Source organism: Copadichromis virginalis, linkage group LG7 (genome assembly GCF_057382275.1).
Source record: "Copadichromis virginalis isolate Kocher_CV1m ecotype Utaka linkage group LG7, C_Virginalis_male_GT1.1, whole genome shotgun sequence".
In the NCBI taxonomy this organism is placed as follows: domain Eukaryota; kingdom Metazoa; phylum Chordata; class Actinopteri; order Cichliformes; family Cichlidae; genus Copadichromis; species Copadichromis virginalis.
The window spans coordinates 25,342,588-25,369,121 of NC_140624.1; the positions used below are offsets into that span (position 1 = coordinate 25,342,588).

Consider the following 26,534-nt stretch of genomic DNA (forward strand, 5'->3'; position numbering starts at 1 on the left):
GTCCATTTACCATAAATAAGAATCTATTTTTATGACTATGTTGATTCATTGCCTGATCTTGTGGTTCAAATTACATGAAAGTATACCCCAGCTATGCTTACTGTGAGCGCTCAAGTCATATAACATGCTTGCAGCATTTTCCTGCAAGCAAGCACTTGCAGAAGAAAACCTTTCAGGAAGAAATCTTCTGACACAGGAAGAAGTCTCCGACCAAACCAGTAACTGCACTGCTTCATACGTATTAACCAATTCTCATAACATCAGGGGAGGAGCAGCTTAATGCAATTGCCCTGAAAGCTGTCCCACTGCCGGCTGAATAAACATTCAGTGAACGTGAACTAAAGAATGTGGAACACGTAAAAAGTTCAATATAAAAACAGTGCGGCACATTTTTTTAAATTATTATTATTAGTAGTAGTAAAGCTGTGGTAGTACAAAAGCACTGCAACTTTTGTAGGATTGTACTACTGTAGTGGCTTTGCAATACTATTCTGTAGTCACCAAGTTTGGGGACATTAAAACGCAGCTGTGAGGCTAACATTTCACCTAAAGAGCCAATGACAGATGACTTCGATGAACAGTGTTCAGTAAAACTGCCAGAAGTTGGGGCTAAATTGCCCTGTGCTGACTAGAGTTTGTGCTTTTGTACAAGTCTCCATTTGTACTGCAAACTGAGACTCAGCTACACTTTCACTTCAACCCAGAGACAAACTGTTCCGGAAAAGGGTTGAGAGTTTTCTCACTGACTGGACATCCAACTTCCTTTTTTAAAATTATATTTAAAAAAATATTTTCACACTACTGCAGCAACAGTTTCCACAGCAAAGGCAACAAATGAACGATGTAAGGCATGGGACTAACACTGCTCCCAGTCCAGCCTGGCAGTAGCTGATACTAACCTGATTAGTGATGATTATTTGTACATTTTTCAATTAATTAGTAAAAATAGCAATAATCATCAGTACAAACCCCCAAAATATTTAGTTGCAGTAAAAACAGAAATTAGGAAAGCAACACATACATCTGAATCTAAAAGGAACACATATCTGCCATTTTTAGGTGTTCTGAAAAGCTCAAAAATGTCACAAAGAAAAACAGATTCACAATTTAAATACTGGGAGCGGTCTTTTTTCTTCTTCTTCTGATTTTAAATTTGAACAAAGATTAACGCTAAGCGATTAGTATTCAAATATTCAGATACCAATAATTTAGTTTCCCTGTTTGTGTTTGCTATTCATTCTGTTTTTGCCCCAGGCAAACAAAAACAACAGTTAAATGTCATGTTACTGTTAAATCATAAACTGTTAAATAAAGGTTTTTCATACTATCATCACGCCATCTTTGCTGTGACACAACAGCACCGATACAGGTAAATGCCATTGTATCAGCAAGTCATCAATGCCAACATCCTTACTTGGAGCAGATTTGCGTCTGTCCCTAATTTTTTAATCAGCTATATTAATCGAATTCCCCGCAAATGCAGCAATTTGATCTTGTGCAGAATATTTCTGCAACTCTCAACTTATAACGTCATTAAATTTCACTCATCTAATAAAACAATAAATCACAAAAACTGAGACGTGTAAATAGTTGCAGAAGTCGGCGCTCAACATAAAGGTATTCAATGTAAACACCCCGCTAAAAAGCCCAGCATTGAGCAACAAAAACACAAAGGGAAATGTATGCGATGTGCTGAAACAAATGAGACGTGGATGGAGACTCTCAGATAGAAAGTCAGACACCAAAAAGTGTCTCTGTGTCTTAAGTTTGATCCCGGTTGACACAGAAGACTGGCATTTTCTCCTAAATTGCCGTCTTCCTCCCCTTTCTTCGATCCCTTCCCCCCCAACTTCATGCATTATGCATCCCTCTTCTGCTCATGCTTTCTTTCATCATCAGCCCCAAAACACACACAGAAGCCTAGCAGTCGCTAAGCCTCTTTAGAGACAGTAACAGCACGAGAGACAGTAAATGTGTGACAGAGAGGTGTAACAAGAGACTACAGCAAAGAGACAAGCAGTCCTTTGCTGGCCGAGGACATCGATTTCCTTTTTATCAGTCTGGAATTCAGAGGGACCTTTACTGCAACACACGCACACACAAACGCACACACGTAACTCTAGCCCTGAATAAGCCTCAAGCTCAAGAAAGGACTGGCTTCATAGGGTGACATTTGAGGACCAAAAAGGACACAAACATAGGCGCAGCACATAGACTCTCCACATTTCCCAAAAGATTAAATATTCATTATTTCAAAGAAGAAGAAGAAGAAAAAAATCATGTGAGAAGCTCTGAGCATCAAGCCAAACAAATACAGTCTCACAGCAGATGGCTACAGCTGAACATACAGGAAGCTGATAAAAGATTCTACTGTGGATACATTTATACAGACTACAAGCACTCAGTAGAATGCTTTTACACAAATTGTCCACTTTTTCTTCTGGACTAGTTTGTAGCAATAAAAAACAAGCAGTCTGGGGATGGACATCTCTGCCAAGGCTGAAAGCCTCCACTGCATGCATGAAATTTTGAACCCAGAATGTTTTTTTCTTGAGCACATCAAAACAATGCCACCCAATCCTTCCTTTTTTCAAATTTAATATGCATTTATAAGGATGTGATAAGAAATTTCTCATTTTGTTCAAGTGCACAATAGTAAAGAATCCTTCCAAAACCTCTGAGCTCAACCTCCAATAAAAATAGCACCCAAAGCCTAACTAACTAGTAAGAAAGTAAGAAACTGAACTAATGACAAAACCTTGGAAATTGTTTTTATTGACATGCTGATGTAGCTGATCTGACTGACTGAATAACTTTAGCTTCAGGTGTAATCAGTAAATATCTCCAAATGAACAACCAGACCAGGAAATCCTGTTAGATGTGACAGTCATTGTTTGTTCTCCAGTTGTGCTTTTAAATCTAATTATTTTAGGTGATAGCCAATGGTTTGTTCTCCATATGGACTTTTTACCTGCATGTAGCCAAAGTACACCCACTGATAGCAGTGTTACTGCTCGGACTGCAAATTTACTACAATCAGAGCTAAAAAAGACTTCATGCAAGCAAAAGTTTGCAGTTTTAGAAAAATAATGCAATACAGTGGCTAATGACTACTTTATATGACCGTAACGAAGCTTCTATTTGTTTTAGTGTATTAATTCAAGGAGTTTGTTACCTTTACACTGCAAGGACAGCCACTGCCGACATTAATCTGTACTTAAATGAGACAGATGCACAACAAGCTAAACCCTATCGCACTCTTTATCCCATTTAAGGGCATGCAGCCTCTGTAATAGAGCAGATACATGAAAGAGTAGCAGCTTTTACACCAATAGAACGAAAACACAGATGAGTCCTATTCTTTGTCCTTTCCTTTTGCTTTGAGAAGATTACTGAGCCAAGTGACACCAAGTTCAAGGAAGATTAAAGGATGTACACAAGGACGGGAGTGCATGAAAGGATGAAGAAAGGATATATGGCAGGTAAAAGAAAAAAAAGAGTAAAGAGTGAAAGAAAACAGATGTAAGAATTCTAAGTGTGTTAGGAAGGTGAGAAAGACGAGGCAAAGATGCAAAGGAAGGACAAGGAAGACAAAGCAGTGAAGGAACAACAGAGGGATAGAAATACAGAGAACAGGATAGAGTGTTTCTTCACCTATGAGGACGGAGGCGATACTGGCAGGACTGAGGCCTAGTGGGGGGCGCTGCATCTCTTCTCTGGCCATCTGAGATTCTCCACACAGGATCTGGAGGTGGGATGTGAAGGTGTGGCTAAGGGCAGCGCTTAGCTGGGCCCAGTGTGTTGAACGATCAACCGACACTCTGCCCAGCACCCAGTGGGTACCGGGGAGCCCCTTCGCCACATCCTCTTCTAAGGCCTCAATGGGGCACATGGACCCTGTCCCTCCTCCTGAACACTGGAGATAAACCTGGACCCGATAGAATTCTGTGAAGACAAAGGAGAAGAAAAGCATGTGCACAGAGTGGGAAGAACATCAGCGATGTGTGCAATTACATAAGGAGTTAAAGCCACATTTACAACACGCATTTTTGCAATAATAACACAAGCTGAAAAGAAGACCTCCGTGTGATACTTTTAATTTAATGTTGCACACAAAATGAGCAACGCAGTGGCTTACCCAAAAAGCCTTCAAGCAACCAACACAGCAGTAAACAGATAAAGTACTCCACCTCCTTCCCCACACATCACACCATGGTGACTGGGTGCAGTTTTCACAGTTTCAGTTGCACAGTGGGGGAATAACCTGGAGACTACAGCTAACTTTCAGTTTTACCTTCAGATGAAAGTTTTCTGCATCAACTGGCTACATTTAATTTTGTTTGAATGTAAGCAGGCAGCTTAGATTCAACCAGCTTGTGTATCTTGCCTCAACTGCACCAATAAAAATGATGCCCCAAACTGCAAAACCTAGTTCCTGGATAAGTATAATGTGGTTCAGAGGTGCACAAGGAGATGATCCTCCAGATCAACCAAATTAAAATCAGGATTAGTTTTTGTGTGTAGATAGACACACAGCAAACACAGGCAGCTACTCACGGAGGTTTTCAAGCAGATCTTTGCAGTCATCAGTTGCCACGTCATGAATAGTGCGATTACACTTATCCCTCCTCTCAATGTCCTGTTCGCTGTGACTGCACAGCACCTCCAGACACTCCTATACACACAAAACAATAAGAATAAACAAAAAAATGTATTTTCTCAACATACCGGAGACTTTCCACCCCGACTGAAAGTCTAAGAATTTGTTTTACGGGGATGCGATCACATTATTTTTTTGTCTTTATCGCTATACTAGTCAGATATTCTAGCAGAAATGCAAACTCGTCTATCTATTATTCAGTTTTGGGCTGCCTGTATTCCTCAATTTCTTGTCCTTAGCTGACGGGAGTGGTACCCAGTGTTGTCATCTGCTGCTGTAGCTTGTCTGCTTCAAGGTTTGACATGTTCTGCATTCAGAAACGCTTTTCTGCATACTTTGGTTGTAGTGAGCAATTATTTGAGCTACTTTTTGATCTGATCTCTGGCATTAACACTTTCACGCAAAGAACTCACTAGATATTTTCTCTCTCTATAAATCCTAGACATGGCTATGTGGGAAAATTCCAGCAGGTCAGCAGTTTCTGAATAATCAGATCCTCACATTTGACACCAAAGTCACTTTTCATCCTCATTCTGATGCTCAGTTTGAACTTCAGCAGGTCCTCTTTATCATCAGCAGGTTCATATGAGGAATTATAGAGTGAATATGAATGCAAAAAGCCAAAAAAAAGTAGGAGGAGGTTGAAAAGCTCTGTAAACATGCGAGGAGTTGACAGGAATCTTCCACATGCAGACTCGTTATAATCATATACATATTTTTACAATTGTTACCTTAAGGCCCAGGGCAGCAGCCATGTGTGCAGCCGTCCAGCCATCACTGTTGGCCTGGTTCAGCAGGGCAGAAGGCAGTGCCAAGGTGGCAGGAGTCACAGTGGGGTCACTTTGGGGTGGTTGGTATAGGAGGAGACGCAGCATGTCGGCGTGTCCCGAGCGCACAGCAGCATGTAAGGCTGTGCAGTTGTCCTGCAGAGAGATAAAGGTGAGTTGTGTTGTGTTGGAGTTCAACTGACAGAATCTATTAGCGATACCTGACACCTTTCAAGTGAAGTGAAGGTGTTACACACGCATATCAACTCTGCTGCTTAGAATAATAGATGGTGGTGATTTTGTTTAACTAAGTTTTAGTGGTTTCAGTTTATACGAAGCATTAACAAGAATAAAAAAACCCCACAAACACCCAAAAGACCTAAAGACAATTCAATTCAGACTTTTTTGGCATTTTCTAATTACAGGATTAAAAAAAACAATGAAACAAAAGATTTTGAAGAAAATTAGCTCTGACATACTACACATTCAAGCTGTACTCTTAACCCAGTTCAGGCCTCAATGTAAATCATCACATTTGACTGAACACACTGGCCAACATTTTCTTGTGGCTAAAAATACCTCCACACTCAAAAGCTTAGATATGCTATAGAGACTCTGGCAGCTCTCTGGCTCAGCAGGGAAGTCAGACTAAATGAAGACCAAAGCAGGTAACTAAATATAGGGGCTTCGTCACACACTGTCACAGTAACTAGCAGGCTCCTATGGTTACCATGGAAATCCAGAAAGCCCATACATCAAAGGGCTCTCAGCAGAGAACAGCCCCCCAGAGAAAGCTGCGATCCTTTATGTGAAATGGACAAAGTGTTTAACAGTGAACATCATTAGTAACAAGTGACTAAATGGAAAAATGTGGAAAGGGGGACAGCGGTGTGTGTTTTAATGAAAGGATTACATTCTGTGCAGTATTATCCAGAATATACGCTCAGGGCAAAATTATTAAACGAGGATTAAAACTGTAGCAAAGTGTGGTTTTTGTGAAATCACACACTTATGAACTTTTAACACAATATTATATGCGAACGGTACATCTTCTCACTTATTATGCAAATTATGACTTTCAAATCTGAAAATTGTCCAAACATCAGTTACATCGGCAAGCAATTTAAAACATTAGCGTTAAAGCATCTTATATCACTTTGAAACATCTGTAAGGAACTGATGATGTAAAAAAACAAAACAAAAAAACAAAAAGATATTACCATGAGCCAACAACCTAAAAAAAAAGCCTATATAGCTAAATGACACTTTTAAATGAAATGAATGCTCGTTTATTTTGATCTACATGAGCTGAACTGTTGTGAACTTGTACTGCAGTGAAACACATGCTACTAACTTACAAGTAATTTTAATCTGTAAACAAAAAAAGATACAGTATCTAGTTGGTGGATATTATTATTATTTTTAAGACAAATGAGCATGGCTATCTATACAAGTCACAGGAAACCAGGTTTTCCTATTACGTAGAAGTCAAACAAATTCATTATTGAGTCTTAAGTTATACTTACCACAGTAGTCAGTGAGCGATCAGCTCCAGTGCTTAGCAGGACCTGGGCACAGTCCAGCCTTCCTGCCTCACAGGCCAGGAAGAGTGATGTCTGCCCCCCCACTGCCACTGTGTCTACAGCAGCTCCTGCAGTCAACAGCACCTCCACACAGCTGAAAAGAGTTAGGCAATGTTAGTAACGCAAGAGGCGAATAAACTTGGAAAGTAGTCATTATCATTCAGCTCATTCAGCTGACTAAACTAAAAGTGAAACATTACAAATGATATAAAGGACATATAACAACAATGGTGGTATCCCATGGGTATCTAAATCAATTTACGTGTCAAAATTATGGCCAAATAAAACCAAAGTGCTTCAAATGACAGCAATCAAAGATTAAATTACATTAATGTATACAAATTCTGGTAATTATTCGAGATATTTTGTTGCATTTATTCTTTACTAATCATTTACAGTTGTTACTCCTTATGGTACACCACCTGTTAACAGCCATGGGAAGACATCATACACATCAGTCTGCTACAAAACTGATGGGAGTCCAGATCATCTCAGGAACACTAAGCCTGTCAGCTAACACTGGGACTAAGTCATGATACCCAAGGGGGAAAAAAGACTTCACACTGTAAAACAAGCTGTGTGTGTGTTTCTGTGTGTGTGTGTGTGTGTGTGTGTGTGTGTGTGTGTGTGTGTGTGTGTGTGTGTGTGTGTGTGTGGGTGTAAGGATGCCTTTTGGATATCCTACTCTATAAATAACATGGTGATCAGATATTACAGCACTGCACATTCCCCAGCTGGCTCTGTGCATCCTCGCTCAGTCCACTGTGGCTGACACAGCCTGGCTCTAAGCACTGGGTTCATCTTGGCAAGACATCACAATCAATACGAGTGATCGCAACTGACAGTGAAGATCGTGTAGAAGCAGATGTTTCACTCATCTTTCACAGCTCATAATAAAGGATCTAGTAATGTTTGAAGAGGAGAAATTAGATAAAGTTGCAAACATGAACAGGTACTGCCAAGTCAAGCTGACTTTATTTCAGTTGGTTTCAGAAGAGGAGCAGAGCTAGTCTCAACTTGATTAATTAGAAAATTCCCTTCAGGCATTATTGAAGTTCTTACTCTTAGAAGTTAAACTATGCTCTACCAAACGACCAGTTTGAACTGGTGTCATTGCAGAACTGAGCAAACAAGCTGCCGTCGCTCTGGGCAGTGGAACCCAGCACAGTTAGCAGCATCTGCCTACATGGGAGGCTCCAGCTGTGCTTGTCTTCCAGTAAAGTATGCATAATGAGTCATCAATTGACAACACACAAACTGACTTCAGGGACCAGTGTGACAACAAAAAAAAAAGAGAGCTCAAGTCCCGAAAATAGCAGTAAACAAAAACAGGATAACTACAAAGTCACACTTCACGGTTTCTGAGACTTGACACTTGTTTTAGTCATGAAAGTGCCAACTGAGCTACATTATCTTTTTTTGTAATTTAATTTGTGAAAGCCAACTGAATCAGATAGAAAGGAAAATAATACTTAAATGTAATTAAATAAACACACACACATGGACACACACACAGACACACACTGCTGGTGTTGCTGCTTCTCACCAACCATGATCTGTCAACAGTCAGCGGTGGCTACGTTACATGGTCAAACCAATGAGTTCTTGGGGGTTTTAGTAAACCTTTTCATAATCCAACGAGAAAATAATGCAACCATCTAACCATGGAAACTAATTAAATGCTGGCTGTGTTCTTTGTGCGCACATCCACCACCTTTTTCTAAATGTATGTGAAAATAAAAATCCACCCAAATCAAAGTGAGAAAATCTGATTAGAGTTGAGCTGATAAGACCTGTACCAGAGATGCATTAGCAGCTGAAAAAACAAACATTTCAGTGCATGTTTCATGTTTTATTTAAATGCATGACCATTAATGAAAACGTGACCTAAACTGTTTCTTTTGTGCATCGCAGTGAGTAGTCTAGTTTCTGGACTGCTGGTGAAATACAACAAGCACTTCAGCTGGGAAACCTTTCACAATTGACCAAACTGATGCATATCTGGGTTTTTTTAGAAGTGACAAAATTGTGACCACTCTGGCTAAAAGGCTTTAAAACCATATGAGCTCACCTGCTATGGCCATGGGCAGCAGCAAAGTGTAAAGGTGTGAATCCATTCTCATCCGAAACATCAGCAGGCAATCCCGAAGACAGCAGCAGCTCCACACAATCTGACAGAGAGAGGAAGATGGATGAATCTTTTGTAGTCTGCTGCTACACAAACATGACTCAAGTTTTGTAACAGCATACAGAATTAACAAAAAGACTGTAAAATATTTATGACATATAATACAAATACGATCCATCAGGGCAAGCAAGGCAAGCAGCACTTCTCTAAAAGTCTATAAATCATCAAATAAAATCAGAGTGAAATTAATCTATCGAGCTCAGTCTTAAACAGTATTCTGCCCCATATGCACTAGCCTTTAAATTACTATATTATCTTATAGCAACAGTTGCCTACTGTGTCTGGACCTCTGCTTGCCCCAGTTCTACCGCAATCTAAATTTGATGGTTATGTCCGTGTCCTGTTAACAGACTCAAGCTGGGCAGGCCAAGAGGCCACAAGCTTGTTTGTTTGCACATCTGCATTAGGGCTGTGTGATATGACCAAAATCTCATAACCCGATATAAGAATTCTATTGTCCGATAATGATATAAATCACAACATTTTCTGTAAATTCTGTGAATCTCCGGCAGCTCGACTTGCGGCAAGTGTTTCCAGCTGTGCGTCATGTAGCTGGAGTCGAGTGTTTTAACAGATGCATGAAACTATACATTTTTAGACATAAGTTGTAAAGGCCGCAGTTTTCTTAGTGAGTATTTATTACACGGTGTGCTGCGGGGAAAAGCCTGTTCTAACGTTTGAGTCTAAGGTTTATTTTTTAGCACCTGGCGGCTCTTTTTTAATTCTCATCCGATAATAATCTGCTCTTTCACGTGATTCAGTTTATTTTGAAAAGTCTCAACAGGATCTTGAGCTTTATTGTGAAAGGTTTATGTGGAACATAAACAAGCGGACACGCGATGCTGTTACCATCGTTGTTGCCAACCACAACGCATAAAAACAGGCGCTTGTCCGTCTGTAGTGTGGTTATATTAAATATAAGAGAAAGAGAGAACTTTAAGAAATTAATATAGCCACTACAGTGACCATCACAACGATGAAAAAATATTGCCGTAAACAGTTTATTTTGCGACACCACGGAACAAACGATAGCGTAAAATGAAACGATAGACGTTTTTATATTGTCATCCGATATATATCGTTATATCAAACGGCCCTAATCTGCATTGTTGATAAACTTGTGACAGGAAAGTGATGGGAGACAAGTAGACTAGAGAAGGTGCTAGAGGCTCTGCTTTCACTGTTTGGAGATCAGTTACCATCTGTGTTTGTGAAAACAGTGCTGTCATTAGCAAGGACAGTCACACAACAAGCACAAAGAACTGTGCAAGTCTTGAACTATCCTTCAATTTCCACATTTCAGCATATTTTGGTTGGAAAACAGGAAATAGATGCAATGATGTATTGAAACATAAGCAAACACAAATGGAAATACAGTATATAAGGAAAAACCAGAGTTTGTACAATTCTAACCAGCTTGAAAGTCAATATTTGGCATGACTATCTTTATTCTTTAGCACAGCCTGAGCTCTCTTAGGTAGCTTTCCAATACATTCTTTAAGCAGCCTTCAGGAATCGGTCTTAGGGTTCTTCAAGAACATTCCAAAACTCTCCTTTTAATGTTGACGGCCTTTTGTTCCACCCTGTCTCGATGATCCCACGCTGCTTTAATAATAGTGAGTTCAGACTTCTGTGGAAGCCAACCCATGCTTTTATGCACTGGCAGTGCGTTTGTGATCTTTTCTTACTGAAAAATGAAGCCAATCAGACACTTTCCAGATGGCATAGCTTTGCAGATTAAAATCTAACAGTACTTTTCTGGGCTCATATTTCCACCAATTTAACAAGATTCTAGTGGTGCAACGGATCACGGATGATTCGTAATCCGAACCGATCCCACTCCACGGTTCGGCACGCACGTGATCCGAAGATTCGAAAAAGAAGGGAAAAAAAGTATGTGTATGGTGCGCGTGGTGGGTCTGTCAAGCGTATGGCCAGCACTAGCGGTCCAAGTGGAGGAGCAGAGAAGTTTGCGGTATTTAAGCAGCCCTTTGCTGCCCAGTCCGACCGGCCTAAAGCTATTACAAAAGCTATTGGGGTGTTTAGCTGCAGACGGGAGGCCGTATTCCCTTGTGCAAAACAAGGGGTTTAAACTATGATGAACGTGCTTAGCCACGCTATGATATCTCGTTCGCGTCCACTTTAGTGGCAAGATCGTTCCAAGCATGTATGAGCAGGAAAAATTTTAAGTTATGGCTGAACTGTCCCAGGCATCTTCTGTTGCCCTAACTACTACAAATGGGTGGACCTCCAGGGCAACGGAAAGCTACGTGACCGTGACAGCTCATTATATCACAGCAGAGTGCGACATAATGAGCAGTATGTATTATTGTAGGGTCTACCTTACAATATAAAGCGCCTTGAGGCGACTGTTGTTGTGATTTGGCGCTTTATAAATAAAATTTAATTGAATTGAATGGTAGATACAAAGCCCTGTACTGCCCTATATTGTACCATAATTTTTTTTTTAAATAATTGCGTGGAATGAGTCTTGAATTGAATGCTTTTAACAGGCAAAAAATATTTCAATAAGTAAATAAGTAAATGTAAAATTTTTGTCTTTTTTCTTTTTTTGCTGATCTGAAAATTTATCCGATCCGTGACTTAAAACTGATCTGATCCGAACGGTGAGATTCTTGATCCGTTGCACCACTACAAGATTCCCAACACCACTGCCTGAAATGCAGCCCCACACCATGTTAGTTTCACGGCTGTAGATTGGCTGTTGTATCTCTGTCTTGACCACCTCTGTAAGTATTGACAATTTGAAACAAGCTTTGATTCAAGCCTCTACAAGACATGTTGCCATTGATTTTTTTAGTCCAGCTCTATTGTAATTTGACACACACAGAGAAAGTACTACAATGTCAGAAAACCTACTATAACATCTCAGAGTGAGAACCACAGTGTACACTGAACTCAGAGCATAGAAGCCACTTTATCTTGTTGCCATGGATACTGTAGGTAGTGTAATATGGATGGTATCGCTGGACAAAAAGAAGCAAAACAATTATGAGAGAGGACTTCTATGAATCACTGAATCCCTTCGCAGTTATTGAATTGGAATTTTAAAAAAGAAACTTGTGTATTTATTACAAAGACACAGTTTTGTGTTACAAAGACACTTCACTCCAAAAATCTTTTTCATTTTGTAGAGCATTTGTCCATATAGATTTTGTTTTAAATGGGGGGGCGGTGCTCAGGTTTGGGGTAACTGATGTACAAATATCTACCTAAAATCAACCAATTGGCACTGTTTTATGCCAAAATGTATGTGTGTTTATAAAAATATATCAGAAATCATGAGCCAGTAACTCAACATTCTATAAACCTTGGGAGGCCAGTTTCAAGTACACACACACACACACACACACACACACACACACACACACACACACAGTGTCCCTGTGCAGAAGGAATGAGAGGTTCATCTTAGCATGACATCATGTAAACATTGATAGTGTTTGATTAATGCTAGCAAAATGCACGTGTGTGTTGGTTGGTGCATCCAGGTCATGATTCTGGGAAAGGCATGTAAACAATGGTGCTGAGTTTTTCCATTTCATGTTTGGAGCTTTGTGCAATCCATGACAAGTGCCCTAGTTCCACTATTTTCATGTGAAAGCAGTCATTTCTAAAACCCTTTCATCTTTTGAAATAAAACGAATAAGTGAGTGTGAATGTGAGAGTGAATGAATAGTGGTATTGTAAAGCGCTTTGGGTGCCTTGAAAAGCGCTATATAAATCCAATCCATTATTACAGTTTTTTACAGACGCTAGGACACATTTCCCAATACTTAGGTCACTTTTGCAAAACACTTCACACAATCCTCCTAACTGACCATCAGCTTGGCAAAGCAGTTCATTCCACATTCAAAATGCACTACAACTACCAAAACACTTTATTCAGGTCTCAAATAACCTCATTCTTCCAGAACACTAGCAAAGGTTGACAGCCGACAAACACACTTTGTCACCCACAAAACAATGACCTAAAAAACACTAACAACATGTAGCATTACACAGTGTTTTCTTGTGTAAAACAAGGACACATCTCTGTTTATAATTTCAATATATGTTACTGGAATGAATCAGACATCATGCAGAATTCGTTAATATTTGTTTCTGTATTTTTATTTTTTTGCACTAAGTAATCCCAAAATATAAGAATTTGTATACACACCATCCACTGATACACATACAATAGTAATGCTAATCTACTCGGTCTTCTCTATTTGGCCACAGGTTCTCATCCACATCACATCTTATGTCATCTAGGGCAATACACCTAGGAAATAATCTTCTGGCATGCCAGAATTGAAGGAGTTGAAAAATTGAAGGAGTAACACCTGTGTAGATGTTCATCTACAATGAGAATCAGCTGTGGCTGGTTAAACTGCATTTTTAGATTTAAAATATGTTTCAATAAAATATTGCTGTTGGATTTTGCTGTCTTTTTAAGTTTTGCATTATGTTATTGTTTTGGCCATAAGTTTAACAGTTTTGAAAACAGTATGTAAGCACATGCAAAATGTCCTGTCCGTACAAAGATTTTTGGCAGTTGTTGTGTCTGAGTGAGAAGATAATCCATGAAATTTGAGAGATGTAGTCATTGAATGCATTTTGTGCCAAAACAATGATAACTGGTCCTCAGTTTAGCCCACATAGACTTCTGTTGTGCTCACTGTGTGAGGAGTTTTGCAAACGTGACCTAAGTATTGAGAAATGTGTCCTAGCGTCTGTAAAAAACTGTATTATTATAATAGCGATTATCAGCTACTACGGACCAGAAATTTAATCTCCAGAAATATGCTACAAGAAAAGGTGTTGTTATCTTAAAGTCACGGGTTTAACGAGTAACTCTGTCTTATGCATTTGTTTGGCTTGGGTAGGGCTGTGCAATATGATCAAACTCTCATATCCCGGCTTGGGTGTATTTACTCTGTCCGAGTTCTCTGTTCAGTCTGATGATAGTCTGCGTATACCTGTGAAGATGAGAACTGGGCCCTATGTGAACAGCTGCTTTCTCTGCCCACTCTCTTTGTTTCCCTCTCTGTCGCACAAGACCGTTTTCTGTTTTCACTTTGTTTTTGGTGAATAAACTGTTCATCTTTGAATCTAACCTTGTGCTCTGTCCTGGGTTGTTGGAGGCTTTTTGAGCCAGCCATATTTAAAACATATTTGAAACAGGGAACTCAAACCAACTCTCCCTTTTAACATTTATCATAGAGTTTCTATCACCAGATCCTCCGAAATGTCCAATATTCTGAAATATTGCAAATATTGGACAAAGAAAGGACAATAAACTAAAAACAATATCAATTTGTTTTCACACGAGTGTTAGCTATAGGGGTGGTTTAAAAAAAGTTGTACTGTTATTGTACTGTCAATCTTAAACGAAATAGAAAGAAAATCCCATTAAAATGTTGTATGTTTAAAAAAAAAGCAATAAAGGAAACCACTAATGAGATCCTACAGTTTTGAAAGCTTGTACTCTCTGTTTGCCAAAACAAAATGTTAAAGTACCTGCAGGTATGTTGTGGTATATGTTCCCTTATCAAAGTCTCAACTACGTATATATAGTCCAAATACACAAATGTGCCTTTAGCTTTGGAAATGTCCAATTTGTAGAAGAGTGAAGGAGGATAAGTAAAGGGCATTATTCAAATAATTAGATCAAATCAGAAGGAGAGCTCTTATGTGCATTTGGGTATTTCTGAGAGTGTCCTCTCTGTGGTGGCACACCTAATATAAGCCTTCAGTGCAGCTGTCCTTCAACTGCATTTGTCATGTTCATGGATCAATGATCCTCAGCTGACAACTGGGTATTATTAAACATCTCAGCAGGGAAGCAGATCATAAAAGGCCTGCATGTCTGTGTGTCATTATTCTGCATGCATTAATTATTCTGTTTTTGTATGCAGGGTACTGTGTTTGTGTCAGGTGGATGAGCATATACTCTGTGCTGAGGTTACAGCCTTGACATGAAAGGCTCACAATCTCACTTAATGGCAGCCAACATAATGCGATGAGTCACAGCTCACCCGCACATGTCTAAGTGTTTATCAGCATCAGGCCTTTGTCCTAACTACATCTTCATACAGCTGCTGCAAAGAGCACGTCCTGCCACTGCTATGCTACACCTTATGACCTAACTCAGCAGTTCCCCTTAGAATGTTTCAGTTCATGGTTTTGGCTTCCCAGCTCTTGCTTTTCTGTTTTAGTATACTTTCCTTTGGGTTACAGCTGTCAACTCTTTTCAGTACGAAGACCCTAATACTGTCACTCTATACCTGCTTCTCACCAACAAACAGCAGAGAATGTCCGAAATTGGCTGGTGAAATTGGGGAACAATTAGCAAGCTAGGCAGCTCCCTTTGAAAGTGGAGGAGACCAAACCTGAGCTAAAATCACTCCAAATACATGCAGTTTTACTAAATACACAGTGGATGTAAAACAAAGGAAACGTTTGCAAATAAGCTCATCTTTTTGCTAGGTTTTGGGCCTAGAGATTCTTATTGAGATAAAACTACAAATACACTGGTGCCAAACACCAACACTTTTATTAAAACATGCAGGCACTCTAAATGGTATACCTTAAGATTTGACTGATTTTTCTGATTTACTGTTTTTTACTGATTTCTGTGAGAATGTGAATGTCAATGCGAACCTGTCCAACTCAGTTTATGGAAGTGACAGCCAAGTGAAACTGAATAATTAAACTGATATGTTACTTGGGCTTTTTACCAGTTTATTTGACCAGTTTAATCACTTACACTGTCAGCAGAGTATTAGCTGCAGTAAATACAAGAAGGCTTTGTGGTTAAACTGTTTTACAGTTTTTAAGTAATGTCACAACTACATACTTTTACAAGAAACAGGAAAAGGGCAGCAACTCAGTCACTAAATCAGTTAAGCCTAATTTGTGGAGGCAAATGAACAAAGCCTTTGTGTTGTTCCATATGGTCACATCTGAGTGAGGAACCCTCTTCAGCGTCTTATTCAAATGCAACTCCTAGATGGCTGCTTACAGGAAAGGAAAAGCATTATTGTAGTCGCATATCTCGCAGTTAATTCAACCTCTAGGGCCTTTATCGAGTTTGCTTGTTCATTTTATTCCATCCCACGGCACCCATGAAGGCACAGGTCCACTAACAGAACTGTGTGCTTGTTAAAATACACGGTGAATAGAAATGCTGATAAGCTAGAAGTTATTTGAAATGGGACAAGAAAAACATCTGAGTAACCGAAGCTTAAACTAATATTAAAGGCTTCAAAATAGACAAAAGCAAACAAGAACAAACCTCAGTTGATAAACCGTCTCTCAGAATGCAAATCACACTTTCAAAGCCATTACCTTTTTATTTTACTTTAATGAGCAGAAAAAAGAAAATACTAGGAGCAGAAGGAAAAATGCACTGTTTAACTATGGTGCACGCTATTTACATATACAATGTCATTAACTAGACAACTCACTGAAAACCTTATGCATCATTGTGATCAGCAGTTCAGCACAATCAATCCAGTGTTAATTCTTTGTTTGTATTTTAGCCTATCACCTTTTATTCACAGTCAATACAAATCATCACGAGCTCCTTAACTCTTTAACGATCAATAAATAAGTCAGCCCGTCAGCCAACCACTCACCAAACCTCACATTAGATCTCCATTGACAGTGGGCGAACACACTATATTAAATTTGCCAAAAAGATTAAAAAAAAAAAAATCTGAGTCTAAAAGCCACACTATCCATCTACATCTCCCAAGCTGCAAAAAAGTATCAAATTCAAACAGAGCTAAATCAGATTCAGACACCAGGGCCCTATTTCAGGAAGCCGGTTTAGTGCAAACTCTGAGTAAGTATACCCTGAGTTAACGAAAACTCTGGGTTTTCGGTTTCACAAAGCGAGTTTAGATTAATTCTGAGTGAGTTACTATGACGACACACTCCGTGAAGCTAACCTGCCCCCTAGCAGGTTTACTTCAACTAACCCTGACCTTCTCCGCCTCTTTGTCGGAAACCTGACTGTAGGAAGTGTCAGACATGGCGTGCCCCTTCCTTGAAGAACCAGTAGATGTTGAAGCCCAAATTCTCCGCAGAGCTCTCCGCGTTTGGATATTTTATCATTTCCTGATGATTTCCTGTGTGAACGTTACCGTTTTTCAGCACAATCTATAATTGATTTGAATAACATGCTCAGGCCTAATATTGCTCATGTGACACATCGCGGACATTCTCTCAGTTCTGTACATATTATTTGTATTGCACTTCGGTTTTTTGCAAACGGAAGCTTTCTGTATAATATTGGTGACGCTGAGCACGTTTCCAAGGCTACCGTCTGTCGGGCAGTCAGGAATGTTACAGTTGCACTGAAACGTCTCCTGTACTCGTTTGTGGTGTTCCCCGGTCACAGACCCACAAGATTTATCAAAGAGGGATTCCACAAAATTGCAGGTATCAGGATGAACGAAACTTAATTCATGATGTGGTGATACTTGAACTACTACTTAAATGTTACATTTATTCTCACGGTTCCCAGGCGTGATTGGCTGTACAGATGGCACTCACATTCCAATCATTGCTCCTTCAGTAAATGAAGGAGACTATGTAAACAGGAAGTCTTTCCACAGCATTAATGTACAGGTACATAGTTCCCTGTAGCATTTCAAAGTAACAAATTATTTCATTATAGTAATGGATGCTAATTTGTGTTCTCTGCACTGTGAAGATCATATGTGATGCTGCCAACATTATCACAAATGTGGAAGCCAACTGCTCAGCCTCTGTGAGTGGTGGTGGTGGAGGACCCCCACCTGTTTTTCGGGCCTCCGCTTTTTTTCTAGTGGCTATAACGGGTCACATTTGAGCATACAGAGTAAGCAAATATGTACTTGTAATGTGCTCAGATAATTTCAATAAGTGCTTACAGAGGGGAAATTAATGTAGCCTCTAACTGCAATTGATTTACATCGGACAAACAGACCAAGCACTATGGCTCATAATACAATTACACCTTACCTGTTTGGACTATATTTTTATATTTCATTTTTACTTGCTGCCAGGAACGTTTGGGGCCTGTTGGGTTGCACCTGCGCTCACATCACATCACAAAATAAAATGTATGAAATAAAAAATAAAATAAAATAGAATAAAATAACGTGTTAAATGGGTGGAAATCCCTAGATCAATGTTTAAATTAACACTCACGCATTGACTCTGTCGGCTATGTTTTGCCATGCATGCTCCCTTTCTTTTGCAGCTGAGGCTGTGTTACTTTTTTCCCGCAAAATTTGCATGTTATCGGCATATGCTGCCATCAGAATTTCGGCCTCAAGCGCTGTAAAATACATTGACCGCGCCTTCTTTCCCTCCGTCTCCATGGTGACTCGCTTAATCTGTGCTCCACTAATCAGGGCTTCATGTATCCTCGTGCGCGCGCTTAACTTGGGGTTAAAACAACTCCGCGTTGACTGAACCAATTGTTATCAGCCTTTCTGAAACCGAATATTCCGAGTTGGACAGTTCGGGGTTACTCAACCCTGAGTATCGTTTTTCACTCTGAGTTTTCTAAACCGGCTTCCTGAAATAGGGCCCAGGGCTGATGAATCAAATTCCACTTACCTGTGTGTCCATTCTGAGCAGCAGCAAACAAGGCAGAGGTTTGGTTGTGGTTGAGGTCATGGTTTTGATTAAGATGACTGGATTTTTTCTCCATGGTGGTGGTAGAGGTGATTTTGGTGGTAGAGGTGGTACTGATGGATGTGGTGGTGGTAGTGGTGATGTCGTTGGTGGTTGGTTCTGGTTGGTTAAGCAGCATTGACAATAAAGTGACATTTCCCTGGGAAGCAGCTTGGAGGAGCAGGGGTCGCCCGCCGTCCAGGGCAGCAGGCCCACTGCCACTTAGAGAGGAGACTACGGAGGGACACCAGCCTGCAAGGGGAATGAGGAGTAGGAACAGGACAGGTTAAACTGGGAAGAGGAAGAGCAGGAGGTAGAGGAAACAGCTAGAAGTGCTAAGTGTTGGAGCGCAAGGGTGTAAGAAGGTGGAAGGAAAGGACAGCATATCTGTTTCACTCATTCAAAATAGTCTGCTTTGTCAAAGCAGCAGACAAAGTTGCAGTAGTTTACCATTTCCACCACAGAATCCTAGAATAAATGCTGTAAACAGCTTATGCTGCCAAACACTGTTCAAACTCTTCAATCTTCATTCTTCTTCTTGTTGTGAAGATCCCACAATTTTAAATATAATAAAAACGAAAGCTGAATTTGGAAGAAACACCCTTCAGTCATGTTATAAGAGTTGACGTTGCACAGTGTGTCCATCAGAGGGCACTCTGCAACTAGATGTCGCAAACACAAAAACAAGCTGATCCAATTGGACAGACGAGTAAATAAATAACTACTCCCTCCTTAATGAAACATTCGTGTCTAAAAGAAAAAAAAAATTGACTGATGAGTATATCAGAATACTGGATTTTTAGATCACCAAATATCTTGAAAACAAAATCTCAAAAAGTCTGATTAGTGTCTAATGAAACTGAAGCATCTTAAAAATGTATAGTTTTAAATTACTCAACTCAAACCAAGACACAGACTGTACTTAATATCAGAATGTCTGGAATTGCTAATTGCTTAGTTTGTCACCACAGAAAGGAAACCTTTTAAAATAAGCTCTCAGTTAGCTTCTGCTATTCTACCTCAAAGATATTACAAAACACACATATATATATACATACACATATATATACATATATATATACACACATACACATATATATATATATATATATATATATACATACATATATATATATATATATATATATATATATATATATATATATATATATATATATATATGTGTGTGTGTGTGTGTGTATATATATATATATATATATATATATGTGTGTGTGTGTGTGTGTGTGTGTGTGTGTGTGTGTGTGTGTGTGTGTGTATATATATATATATATATATATATATATATATATATATATATATATATATATATATATATATATATATATATATATATATATATATATATATATATACATATATATATAGGGTGCAACGATATTCGTATCGATATTGAACCGTTCGATACAGTGCTTTCGGTTCGGTACGCATATGTATCGAACAATACAATTTTTTTCAATTTTTTTTTTTTTTTTGTGTCCCGTTTGGATCTATAGCCATCAGAATTGTTGTCTTGAGGCCAAGAAAGATGCCAAGAGGATTTATTTTAAGTGGATCATCATATTGGTCCATTTGATTGACCTTTATTATAATTATGAATTTATTTTATTTTCAGTTGCAAACGGGACAGACATGACTGTGGGATAGGACAGGGGGAAAGAATGAAAGAAAGAGGGGGAGAGAAAGAAAGAAAACCAAAGGGGAGAAAAAAAAAGAACAATACAAAATTTGTAATTTATTTTATCAACTTTCCTTCTGACGATGCTGTCTGTGTTGAGCGCTCAGTGAATCTGCATTTGACTACTCCGCCTAGGCTCGAGAGTGCAGCCTAGGCGGAGTAGTCGAACGCAGATTCACTGAGCACTCAACACAGACAGGATGGTCAGAAGGAAGAGCGCAGGGCAAGCTAGCGAGACAGAAGTGGACCTCCCCACCCTCATTCAGATCTGGCGTTTGGAATTATTTTGGTTTTCATGTGAAGTATGACCCTGAAGATAAGCGAGTCATGGACTAAAGTAAAACAGTATGTTGGATGTGCCATGCAATGCTCAATTACATGGGTGGGAGCTAGTGTGTTAGCGCAGTTAGCTCGTTAACGTGTTGGCCGTCTAGCCCCTCTGTATAGGGTAGCTCGTTAACGGAGATTTGCCGTGTTGTGGCGTTAAGGTTATTTCAACGAGATTAACCTGAAAGCACTAGTGGGAACACAACGAATATGACTGCACATTTACACCGACATCATCCTAGTGCAAAGACAAAAACAAGCATGCATGCTACAAACTTTAGCCGAGTCATTTAGACAGCTGTTAGCACAGGATTCTCCTTATGGAGACCTGATATGTTTAATATGCTGCTGAGAATATAGCCCAGAAGAAACGGATAGTATAGCTTTTATTTTGGAAAGAGACATTTCTCTGTAATAAACTCTCTTTTCCAAAGATGAGTGATTCCTCAATCAGATACAGGGCTCGCAATATCGCTAGCCCGACATCCCGGGGCTATCTCTCCCCTGCCTGTCGGGCTATTGTAGGAAGGAAAAATATATGTCAATGCTTTTGCATTCTTTCAGAAATGTAGCTGGGTAATTATGTCATTGGCATCGGTGAGCCACTGTCAATATGTGACATATTGAAATCGTGTTTGAATTTGCGCTTGTTTTTTTGCTTTCACTTTGCAATCACACGAACTGTGTATAGAGAGCGACAGCACTGATCTGTGAGTGATGATAATTTGTGCACCAATTCCTCTGACATCGTCTTATTAATTGTTAGCTTACTATGCAAACATGACAAGTGAAATCTCCCGCAGCTTAAACATGTGAGAGGTTGATCGCGCAGAGAATCGCTGAGCTTATGTGAGTGCGTGTGTAAAAGCAGCAGGATTTATATTTGACTACGATGACCTGGATGACTGAGAACCTTCACAGACAGATATATATTTTAGTTCTGCTGAGCCAAATAAGACAGGTCAGGGTGAAGAAGTGACAGCCAAAGAAAAGCTTACCACAAAATGGAGAAGTTATGACAAATCAGACTATAAGGCAAAAAGAAAGTGCAGCTTTATGGTTTCATGGACAAAATTATTTCTGTGGCTGCAATATGACGAGCTAAATAACCAGGGCTGCACATAAGTGGTCCGCAGGTGCGCATTCGCTGTCAAAATAAAAAACACGCACAAGGGTTAGGGTTAAATTTAAAAACTGTACTTTTGAGTTAAAATATATATTTATAATTTTAATAAATGACAAATTAAAAAGGCATGAACATTTTTTTTGTATGGAAAAAATATCGAACCGTGACACCAAAGTATCGAACCGAACCGAACCGTGAATTTTGTGTATCGTTGCACCCCTAATATATATGTGTGTGTGTGAGTAACAACTAAAGTTACATCCTGCGGTTTTGTTCCAGGAATCTGTGATTTCCTCGGCCCCACTTTTCTCAACGTGAGATCAACTGTAATACCTAAAACATTATTCTTGTTACAAGCAAGCTAAACTCTAAAACCTAAAACAGTTTCCATAAATGTCCTTTAAAGTTTAAGCAAAAATTCTAACCAATAATGGCCTGCACTGATGACAATTAATTTAACATATTTTATACATCCCTCTGTTGTGTCTTTGATTATTTGAATTTTAAAGTCTAGCTTACCAGAGGATTTGAAAGAATTCTTGAGGTAACTATTTATTTTTACTATATACATATTTTTCACATTTTTTGTGTTGAATTTGTTACCCTGCTGTGACAAACCTGAAGCCTGCAAAAAACGTCTGCGATTTAATCAGCTTGTGAAGCTGCAGTCTGGACAGAAAAGCCTGTCATCGCATCTGATTAATACACAGCAAGAAGATAGATAGGTCTTTAAGTACCACAAACACAATAGACAAATATATATATATATACACATATTATTTAGTCAGATAATGTGAAAACATACACGGACTAAAAAATTACCACTGCAAACAAGACAAACAGATGAAGTTAAGAGAAAACATCTAATTACCAACCCCAACAACTGCGCTATGACTACTAACCCATATTGGGCCTGTTCAGAGTTGTCATACTTATTTTACTGTGGCAATTTCTGAACAGCATGGGTTAAAAATAGGCTAAAGAAAGTCAGAGTGAAGAATTTGCGTGCTGAAGTGTGTCAAGACAAAAAGACACAGATTAAAAAGAGTAAAGAAAAAATGCAGCATCAAATCTCAAGAAGACGAAGAAAGCCCCAGCAGTTGTTCTGGTTGGAATTTTTGTGGTTTTGGTGCAAAAGTAGGATAAAAACAAAAGCTACAGAAACATGTATGCTGACAGCTGACTTTATGGTTTGGCTTATAACTGTGATAAATATGTCAAAGTGTGGAAGGATTTCTTTCATACTACTCCACAGCTTTGTCACATTTGTAAGTGGGACATGCTGCAATCGAATGCAAGAATTTCATAAAGGCTGGCAATAAAGGTGTTGGATCTGCTATTTTCAAAAAAAGAAGAAAAAAAGTAAGATATGGCCATAAAAACATAGTCAGGTTTTTCAGCTGCATGACAGATTCTTAAATATAAGGTGCTTTTCCATTTAAGGCATTTTGCTCTTGCCAAAACATACAGTTACATGAACAGATAGATCACTATATAATGCATATATGATATATATTAAATATATATTAAATATATATCATGGTCATGGTTTTGTAGCTTTTGCTATACCCTGGTGGAAATCTGGGAAAACAGACATTACTAAGTGTTTCAACCAGACAATACAGAAATATTGAACCTAAACATCAAAATAATACCAAAGTTCTAATAAGCTGGATCTAACTTTAATCACACCACACAGTGCAACCAATAAAAGCATGAAAATCACATTACAGTGAATATAAAAGCTAACATTTATATCAAAGCGAACAAGTTGCATACAGAGTGCTGTCAATGGCAAACAGTCAGTCAGACTAGTTAATGGAAGCTGAAACAGGAAGGAGTGCAGGAAGTGGAGGAGTAATCATTGCATGCTACTGGAGGATGGAAAAGGGGAAGGGAAGGAGAGAGCAGCCTCTGGCATCAGCTTCAGAGAGGATAGGGGGTTATTTTTAGAAAGCCCAACAAACCAATATGAATACAAGAGAGCATCGGGAGGGGCGCTGGCCTGTCTCAGTTCACCCTGAAATTCTCCTTTTGTTAACCTCTTGTCTCTGAGCAACAGTCAGACACATCCTAGTGACATGATCTAAATGTCTGCTGCTGATACTGATGCTGACATGTCTAATGTGACATCATGGGAGATGAAAGGTGCTCAGGGGGAGGGCACATTAAAGGCAGAGAAGGAGAGATAAGTTGAGAGAAAATGCAGTGAGTAGCATTGGATCTTGTAAGGCTTTTCAGGGTTGGGGGGGCAAGAACATAAACCGAGCTGACCCATGTGTCGTTTCTGCAGTTATACCAGTTTTCCTGTGAACTGATCCTTCTGCTGTCCTAAGATAGGCAAGGCTAGGATCTTGGAAAGACAGGTAAAGAAAAGAGGCAGTGGGCAGAATTGGAGGGAGATGCAGCAAAAAGGAGCCCCTTTACCTGATGCTGTTGCCAGGGGGCTGCCTGATGAGGCACGGGGACTACAGGAGGATGGAGCACTAATGGAGGAGGAGGTGGAGGGGGGGTTTATGGAGGAGGGGCTACTGACAGTGGTGGCAGAGCTGATGACTGGGGGGCACTCTGAACATGCTGCTGTTGGATGCCGCTGAGGGCCCCGGCCAGGCCCTGGGGAACGGCACGGGGGGCAGGCACCCACCTGAGAGGCCGTCAGGGCTGGGACCAGGTCCAAGGCCGGTTTTGGCGGCAGCTGGGGTGTGGCTGGTTTTAACCCAGCCCCAGGGGTGCGGCTGCTGTCCCCCACTCCCTTGATGGGTGGATGAGGAGGAGAAGGTGTCTGGGAAAGCCCTGGCTTTTTGGGAGGTATAGGAGGAGGGTTTCCCCTGTCGATCCTGGCCACCGTGGGAGACTTGAGGCCAATAGGGTGGCTCAGGCGGCTGGGAAAAGGGCCTCCCTCTGAGGCAGAATGGGGCAGGCCTGGACGCAGGGGTCCAGTCCCTCCTGCAGGAGGGCTGGTGAAGCGTGAGAGGACCTGCGTGACGGTGTGACGTGCTTGCTGCTTGGCAGCAAAGTTATCGCGGTTGGTGGGAGAAAGGTCACGAGCTGGAGGACTCTGGGATGCCGTGCCATTTTGGTCCTGTTCCTGGAACTTGTAGCGGGCAGCCTGGACACGGGGACTGACCCCGCTGGGTAAGCCGTGGGGGGCATTGCCCTCTGAGCCATTTTCTGTCTGTGCCAGTCCTCCTGAGCTGCTGTGGACGATCCCCCGGCCAGTCGTCTTTGGCAGGCTCAGGCCCACATAGTTGGCAGGGGTTGGTTTGACAGGTATAGTGAGAGGGGACTTCTTAGGACCCTCCACCTCTGTGGGAGGCAGGTCCGTTTGGCAAGACGCTGTTCGAGAACTAATGGGCTCTGTAGCTACAGAAACAGACGTCAGAGCTTTAGGTTTGGGTGGCGTACTGGTGGCAGCAGCAGGTTCTGGTCTACTAGCAGCAGGCAGACCAGCTCCATCCTTGCCTTCACCCCTTTCAGTCCTGAGCTGCTCCACCTGCTGCCGCAGACTCAGGCTTTCTGACTCCTCACGGCCCAGCCTTGCACGCAGCTGTTCACGCTCCGTGTCAAACTCTGACAGCTGCTTCTCCATCTTTGCCTCCATCTGTTGGCTGCGCTGGCGCTCAGAGCTCAACTCCTCCTGGAGTCGGCCAGAGGTGCGACTCTCCTCATCCAGGCGAGCCTGGAGTTCATCAAAGCGCTGTGACTCCTCTACGACCCGTGTGGCAAGCTGCTTGCACTCTCGGACTAGCATCATGACAATATGCTTGTTCTTCTCACGCTCATCCTTCAGCTGTGCCGTCAGCTTGCGGTGCTCCTGCTCTAAACTCTGGAGCTGCAGTTTCTCCATCTCCAGCTGAAAAAGAAAAGAAAAGACACACGAGGTCTGAGAGCAGTATTACAGATCACAGACATTATAGCTGAAACTTGAATATATACACAATAAGAAACCAAGAAAGAAATCACGCTAAGTAATTCAGGTTACATGTGTGCAGATACAAGAGGATATAATTTACCTCTACAACGTCTTTAGTGACAGTATTACAAATCAAATCAAATCAAAATCAAATCAAATCACTTTTATTGTCACATCACATGTGCAGGCACACTGGCACAGCACATGCGAGTGAAATTCTTGTGTGCGAGCCCCACAAGCAACAGAGATGTGCAAACACAACAACACAAATGAGCAGAATACAAGAATGGCCAACCTGAAACTAATAAATATATGTACAATATATAATAGTGTATGCATTTCTGGATGTGTATACTAAATATTTACCTGCGTGTGTGTGTGTGTGTGTGTGTGTGTGTGTGTGTGTACACATATTTTACAAATTAAATAGAGTAAACAATAAATAAAATATATAAAAATATAGAGAGTTGAGACATGTGCAAAACAGTGGCGTTACTGTACAGTATGGAGTGCATAATGTTGAAGTTCCAGTAGTGAAGCTGAGGTGTCTATGACGTGTTCAGCAGTCTGATGGCCTGATGGAAAAAGCTGTCTCT

General features: G+C 40.3%; 1 protein-coding gene across 1 annotated transcript in view; it reads right to left on the reverse strand.

The window, feature by feature from the left end:
* cttnbp2 (cortactin binding protein 2) overlaps positions 1–26,534 on the reverse strand; it is a 92,356-nt gene that overhangs the window by 14,584 nt on the left and 51,238 nt on the right. The window contains exons 4-10 of the mRNA XM_085462675.1: positions 24,453–25,878; positions 18,820–19,128; positions 9,082–9,181; positions 6,954–7,104; positions 5,392–5,583; positions 4,558–4,675; positions 3,655–3,945 (exon numbers count right to left, since the gene is read on the reverse strand). Of these exons, the coding sequence (XP_085318801.1) occupies positions 3,655–3,945; positions 4,558–4,675; positions 5,392–5,583; positions 6,954–7,104; positions 9,082–9,181; positions 18,820–19,128; positions 24,453–25,878 (2,587 nt within the window). The remainder of the gene's footprint in view (positions 1–3,654; positions 3,946–4,557; positions 4,676–5,391; positions 5,584–6,953; positions 7,105–9,081; positions 9,182–18,819; positions 19,129–24,452; positions 25,879–26,534) is intronic.